Source organism: Ixodes scapularis, unplaced genomic scaffold (genome assembly GCF_016920785.2).
Source record: "Ixodes scapularis isolate PalLabHiFi unplaced genomic scaffold, ASM1692078v2 PGA_scaffold11__112_contigs__length_91849675, whole genome shotgun sequence".
Lineage (NCBI taxonomy): Eukaryota > Metazoa > Arthropoda > Arachnida > Ixodida > Ixodidae > Ixodes > Ixodes scapularis.
Window position 1 is genome coordinate 61,131,632 of NW_024609837.1, and position 7,591 is coordinate 61,139,222.

Genomic DNA, 7,591 nt, shown 5'->3' on the forward strand with positions numbered 1-7,591 from the left:
TTCCGGTGTCGGTAACGCTGCAAAAATTGCTTTCAATAACCAAAACTCAATCGAAAGAACATATCGGCAGAGTCGAAAACTGATGAATCACTAGCACTTAGACAAAGTTACCGATTAGAAAAAAAAGTTTTGGGTGATTGCAGAACTAACATTAGCAGCACCTGTGCAAATACTCTAGATTGCGCTCATGATTGTTCCTCTTTCCATCTTTATCTCTAGCCATATTTCACAACTGGTCAAATTAGGCTGAAAAATGGAATCTAGCTCACACAAAATATTTTTGTGCTCTGTGACACTAACTGTCACAATGAAACTAACATTGAAGGCAGTCACAAAAAAAGCTTTCCCAGAGTACAAATGTCAGCAGCTAAAGCCTCTTCCTCTCTTCCAAGACACGGACGAATGTGCGGATCCGAGCAGGTGTCCGCACGGTTGTGAGAATCTCGAAGGCTCGTACCGCTGCACATGCCCACCAGGCTTCAAGCAGCACCCCTACTGGAACCAGTGTCTGGGTCAGTGTTCAAGCTCGCCCTCTTTTTTTCAGTCATTATTTTTTTTCTTCTTTTAGTCGCTGATTTGCTTTAAAACTGGCTCGACACGCCTATAGATACAGCCGAACTTGTGCCCCAAAACGCTGTGCCAAAGAAATGCTTTTCCTACAATTTTGGTCCTTGCCATTTGTTTTACAACTAAAATCTGTACTGGCAAAATGCTAGTGGCTGGCACGGGTTCACTCTTTGAGCAGTAGAACTTGTTTCCGAAAAAATTACGAGAAGCTTGATAAGGTGAAATTACTACTGTGGGGGCTCGCTCCAGCGTGAGCTCAGCAGCGCAAAACAAATGTGCCACTGTCCCTTTTCCGGACTGCCTGGCCGACCTGAAAGCCTGCCTGCCAGTGGCATTCCGTGACTGGAAAGCGCCGGAAAATCTGAATGTTGATTTTCGCACTGCTTTCATTTGCTGTTTTATTGATTGACACCGAAGAGCCTGTTGGAAAGACCAACACCCGGGTATTCAGATTTAGTTAGTTTGGTAAGAAGTCGGCGGAGTACCTCCTTCAATTGCAAAACCTTTACGAATAAAATGCACAGGCTTGTTTCCTTCCCACCATGACCAAGCGAGACACCGCACGTACCTTAAAGAGATGGTGAACCGAAATTTGGATTAAAAAAAAACGAGGTTGGAGATGTAGGCCGGACGCTACAATCCCTACAACACTATACTAGTAAGGCGATATCTCAAATGGACGCACATATTTTTGGAAAAAGAAGTCAAGATTGAACCAAGCCGACGAGGCGCGTGACCGTCAAGATACCTAGTTTCCTCCTCTCTTCGCTTTGCTCCCTCATGGCCGCGAGGCGGAGAAGACGCGAGGCTGTTCCCTCTCCTTCTCGGAGAAACATCACGTCAACATTCCTGCCAAATGCGGCTCTTTTTTTTAAAAATACGGTCATCCATTCAAGATATCGCTGCACGAGTGATGTTTTGGTGTTTGTAGCATCCCGCTGCACGCTTTTGCCGCGTGTTTTGGGGAATTCAGATTTCGGTTCAGCATCCCTTTAACAACAGATGATTCAGAGTAAACCTCCAGCTTGGAAGATGACTTCAAATCGGTATTGCCGTGTTAAATACAGTCAGTAAACTTGGAAGTTGTCTCGAGTGGGGCCAGTGTAGAGAGGGGAAGTATACTAGGACAACCACACTAGGGTCCAGACCACAATGTAGACAGAAGTGACCGAACGGTTCGGCTTCGTGCGGCTTGACAATGTCCAATGTTTCCCAAAGCGTCACCGTAGGGAATTACAAACTAGTTACCACTTGCTCACAGTGTGCATAACAATCTGAACTGTGCCTCCCTCCTCGTGGTACATTATGCATCGCACGACTGAACAGTACTTCACTATAATGTTCAAAAGGCTTTTACCTTGTGCACACTTCTCAGCATAGGAACAAGCAGCTACGTGGCAGAGCACCGGGTACTGTTGCTATTGGATGCAAGTTTGCTCTGCCATCTGGTGGCGAGGTACCCTCCCGTGAACACAGTATAGAACGCTTGTTGTAATGCAGCTCCTAGAGTTGTCTGGTCACGTCTCCTTATTACTACGGGTGTCCTAATAGTGGTTTGAATCGAATAGCGCAGTGTCATTCCTAGTTTCAACGCTGTAAAGAGAGCCAACATGTCGTGTCCCCCTCGCACTGCGAAAGTTACGAATGATCACGTATTCAATCCGATCCACTATTTGTACACCCTTATTTATTACACTGTTTCCCACACCAAGATAGGCCCTAGAGAGAAACCATAAATGTCACAAGAAGCGGGAGACTGCGCAATTTTACGATTTTCCCGTTAATAGTATGTCACTGCTCTCTTGCAGACGACAACGAATGTCTGTCGCAGCCGTGTGGAACGGCAAACTGCGTCAACACTGTGGGCAGCTACTCGTGCAACTGCCCCAACGGATTCAGTTTCGACGAGATCATGACCAGCTGTGTCGGTAATTGAGCTTCTCTTTCAAACCGGACAGAAAGCTGAAATGCGGGCGAGACAGTAAAAACGAGGCCTACTGCCAGCACAGAGCATGGGCAGATTGGCAACAGAGGTCAGCTTGTATGTGTGTCCTGTCCCCCGACCCTGCTTCATCTCAGCCTCCAGTTATGTCAGTCTTTTTTTTATATGCTTGCCTACTTGGACAGTTTCTGCAGTCCTTAATGACGGCTTCATATTATTGTGAAATGCCGAGCATGCGCTCGAGTCACAATAATGCCCATAACGTGCGTGAGCCAGTGCAAAGCGGTGCAACCCACCATCTGGATTTCTGCTGTCAGCCCTAAGAGGTGCCCATCCACCAGTTTTTCAACATTACAACTATCTCCAAATTTTGAATGGGTGCTTCTGTGGTATTCTACGGTATGTTTAGTTCAATATACGACGTCCACCCCCCCCCCCCCCCCCCCCCCACCCCCCACGATATCAGCCTGTACAAATCAAATGAAGTTTATAGCTTTGAATCCAATTCAAAGGTGAATAATAATTCAATTGCAGCAGTCTAATGTAACTGCAGTATGTTGAAACAACCAAATCAAAACACAAATTATTCAGTTAAAAATGTGTTACAGAAGAGCATGTCAGGTGTCAATAATGGAGTTAGCAGATATCTTTCTTTTCATCCTGTTCAAAAGCTTTAAGCACAATGCCGATTTCCAGTAGCACAGAAGGGCAATTCATAAATCCTGTGCCACCCTAAAAACATACAACGAAATATAATTTTAGGAGAGTGCTCGCTCTGCAAATTTTGACGTGAAAATAGCGAGAGCTTACGAAAAATTAGACTCTCAAATTACACTTCTTTGGCGACTCCACTGTTATCTCTCTCTTTTGCTGACATCCAGAACTCTAGGCCTCGTGCAACTTTCGAGATATTGAGTCCATGAAAGTGAGCTTGTAAGAGCACTCCGCGAATCAAAGAGAGACGGTGATGGCTGACACTTGTCTGCAACCTTGGCCTCGTGCTCTGAACAGGAGGCAGCGGATGCTCCAACAGCCCGTGTCTCTTCGAGTGCATGCCCACCGGATCTGGAGGCTTCCTCTGCAGTTGCCCGGAAGGATACCAGCGCATTGGACAAGGGTACTGTAGCCAAGTCAGACCCGTTGCACGAATGTCTAGACGGCGGGAAATTAGTCCGCATCCACGTGGTGCCTCACGTCTCCGTTCTCGATCGATTTGACCGGTGCAGTACAACTGCCAACCTCGGGTCTTTAATGTGCATCACGGGTTCCGGGGGAACTCGTTCACGACTGCGCTCGCTCTGGTCCAACACCCGCCCATGTAAAAACCAAACAAAGGTGGGAACTAAACTACTATGTTTTCCGGTGTACAAGTCACACTTTTTTTTTTTACCTCCGTCGGTGCGTTCTACGCAGCGGTGAGACATATACCCACTTTTCTACATGCATGCACCTGCACTGCAAGCTTTCTTGCCACGAGGGTTACATTTCTCGTTCAGTTTGTTAACGAGAATGTTGAAACTCTCTCGCTTGCACGTGTATTGTGATCGTAACACACGTATGCAAGCTTTCAATGCAGTTTCACCATCCCGGTTGTTGGTACAAATATATAGGTGCGACTTATACACAAACTTTTTCCTGAATACAGCCGTTTATAGGACGGTGTGACTTATACAAGAGTATGTCTTATAGCCCGGAAAATATGGTACAACCAAGTCAGCATATCAGCTGTAACAAGTGTCACACCGAAGAGACAAAAAAAAAAAATAAAGAAATGGAGACCAAAACTAGAAGTTAATTCTGTTTGTCTCCTGCCACCAGGCACTGTCTCTCCACACATCCCGAGAGTTCAACCCTGGGTCCTGGAAAGGGCGTGCCGGGGGACGTGGGGATACCCGCCTACGATGTTGGCAACGCCGGGCCCCAGGACCCCGACAAGGTCATCTCGACCGAAGGATGCTACTCCTGCAAGCTCAACGGCGGGAGCGTACAGCGCGCGCGGAGGGGACTCAACAACGGAACGTCGTCTCGGAGGCTCACCCGGAGGTCTACTCAGAAGAAGGTGAATTGCCGTAGGAAAACACAAGCCGAAAAAAAGCGGGGTCGCCGAAATCGGGATGAGCTGCCGTCAAGATGTACTTTAAAGGAGCTGTGCAACAATTTCAGGGCTTTGATTAAATTATTGTGGAAGTTGATGCCTGACACTTCTGAAGTGAACTACAGAAAACAGATATTGTTTGGATACCCTAGTTTTTATTTAAAAAAATGAATAAGATCCAGGTTTTTGCCGCCTCTCAACTCGTACCTCGTCTTCCGAGTCACGTGCGCAGTGACGTTGATGGGGAAGGCGCGGGGTTCCGGAAAAGTTCTTTTTTTAGAGCCATCAGTGAGCAGCGAGAACTCATCCACTCGCGACCGCGTGACCATGTGCTGGCGGGCGCCGCACGAGCAATTTGGTGAAAGGAGGAGTCTCGTCCGGGTCCGGCCATACCCGTCCGGCCCTGTCCCCCTCCCCATTTGGTTTCTGGCGACTGTTCGCGGTAGAGAGCTGACGGTTTTGTGGACCTAGGATAGATGGTGCCACTAAAACTCCGTATAATAAGAGTTTTGTCAATGATTATAGGTTTTTGACGCGTTTATATATATGTTGGAACGACAAGGTTTATAGAAAAGTTACCTTTTATCGAGCAGGTATTCGCACAACTTGCTATCTTTCTACGAGATTCCCCATTGACGTCACGCCGCGTGTTTCTCATGGCCGCTGCTCGCGTCTGCAGGTCGGGGAATATTCTAAGTTTTGCCTCGCTATTACGCGGCGGAATCGCAACATTTCGATGAAAGAAGGTGTGTTTTCTGTCATTTGTGACAAGGTGAACAATATCAAAAGCAGGAGAGGCCAATTCTTTCTACGTTAAAATCGTTGCACAGCTCCTTTAAAACCCGCTTTAGGTGCAATGAGTTTTGCTATTTTTGTGCACAAGGGAGAACGTTTCAGCAGAGCAGTTACGGAAGAACCAGCGAAGGTTTGCACAAAACAGAAGTATGGACACTGGAAGCGAAAATATGCAAGCAAGCTTGTTAGGGAACATTGTAATCTAAACCCTGGACATAGAGAAATAAAATAACAGAAAAGACAACACAAAATCTCGGCACTGCATGAATTCAAAAAAATATTTTCCCATCTAGTAAAAGCAACTGTAAATACTGAACAAAACTTGCATCCAGTTGAAGATTAGGGATGTGCAAATATTCTAAATTTCGAATAGTAGTTTCGAATAATACACTATTCGATATTCGCTTTGAGAAGAACTGCACTATTCACGTTTTTCGCAGTGTTGATTGCAGTGGGTTAGCCCCATTGAGTATGCATCTTACCGAGCACTGGTGCATTGCGAGGAAGCGATACCCACGGAAGCGAGCTCCGCAAGTGTTGCTCCTCCACATTACATCAATGCTCGGCAAGAAGCGCACTCAACGGGGTAGCCCGCCACGATAACACTTGGAAAAGTATGAATATCGCAATTGCGTGCTTGGAAGAAAACCATTCCTTCAAAGCGGGATGGTGCACGCATACCGGCTGTACATGAAAATAAATGGAAACTTTGTGAATGTGTATACTGTAAAACCTTTCATTTTCGCGAACCCTATTTTTTGCAAATCAGTCAAAAAGGACATAGTCACGGCCACTAAATTTCGCAAATTCCAGAGACCTGCACTGAAATTCTTAAGAACCGAAATTTTTGCGTGCCTTTAAATTTTGCGAATTTTTCAATTCGCGAAAATTAAGGGCTTGCAAACATTAAGGGTTTTACAGTATCTAGATTTTAGTAAAAGCTTCAAAATTAAACTGACTGTTTTGCAAGAGTATATGTTAGGCAGACATGCCCTTACAACCTGCGTTCATCATGCGCAATTCTTTTTTTTCTAACTCGAGATTAAAGAAAGAATATTTAAGATTTGTAAATTCACTCAATAGGGTATAGTTGGCCATCTCTATAGAATTCATTTTATGTCAAACTTGTAATTTACTTACCATCCCACGACATCAGACCTTCTGAGGTCACAGTTGATAAATATGAATAGATGAAACTTGGCTTATAAATGAACAAGGGGAACAATCTTCACAAGTTTAGCTGGATTTTCGTCTAAGCATTATGCTATGGTAGTGAAAGGCATAGAAAAACTATTCAATATTTGAATCGAAAATATTCGGCCAAAACCACTATTCGCTTCGAATTCACTTCGAGCTCAAAATCCACTATTCGCACAAGACTATTAAAGATACTCGACCAGGTTTCCACGCAGGTGAGTTGCCATCCCTTATGTCCTAGCCACCATTTCAATCGTATTTTCGACTGTCAATCAGTTTAACCCATAACATGTGATTGTCTTTTCTGTGAACATTTCAGTATTGGTTGCGTCATACTCTTTAATTGGAATAGATATGCACAATGGACGCATTAGGCATGCATTAATATGCCTTATAGAGGCACTAGATATGCACCATATAAACTCAAAATATGATGTATGAGATAAGCAGAACACCTCAAATCATATTCTATATATATAATGTCAGAAAACTTGTGCCTTTTTGGTATTTACCATCTTGGCACCGTTAAGCAGTGTGCCGCGGACAAAGGCTTAAAAGAAAAAAAAGACAACTACTCTTGTTGCCCATTTTCGTGTGCAGGAAACAGAAGAGCAGACAACGGCACACAAGAGGAGACACCCCAAGTCTCGTTGGGATGTCATCAAGGTGACGCTGAAGTTACGCCAAGCGCAGGCGCACCAAAACATCCTCGACATCCGGCCAGCCTACAAGCACCTCAGGGACGACAAGAACTACCATGTGCTGCATGGTGTCGACCGCAACCGCTTCAGCGTCGTTTCGAGGTGACTCGACCGCACCTACGTCTAGTCGTTTCGAGTAGCTATAGGGAGTATTCATTGCGCAAATGCTAAACACGTGCCAACGGCGAGCTTCCACAGTTCTCTCGCCATATGCATTCCGCACTATCGAGATTGCCGGTTTCGGCAGCCTAATAATGTGAGCTTGTTTTGAGCATGTGCTCTGAACATCGCCCT

The 7,591-nt window shown here is 45.3% G+C and overlaps 1 protein-coding gene across 1 annotated transcript in view; it reads left to right on the top strand.

The window, feature by feature from the left end:
- LOC120846798 (fibrillin-2) overlaps positions 1-7,591 on the top strand; it is a 35,139-nt gene that overhangs the window by 26,215 nt on the left and 1,333 nt on the right. Inside the window, exons 22-26 of the mRNA XM_040218674.2 lie at positions 393-512; positions 2,376-2,495; positions 3,521-3,626; positions 4,328-4,568; positions 7,197-7,399. Coding sequence (XP_040074608.2) covers positions 393-512; positions 2,376-2,495; positions 3,521-3,626; positions 4,328-4,568; positions 7,197-7,399 — 790 coding nt within the window. The remainder of the gene's footprint in view (positions 1-392; positions 513-2,375; positions 2,496-3,520; positions 3,627-4,327; positions 4,569-7,196; positions 7,400-7,591) is intronic.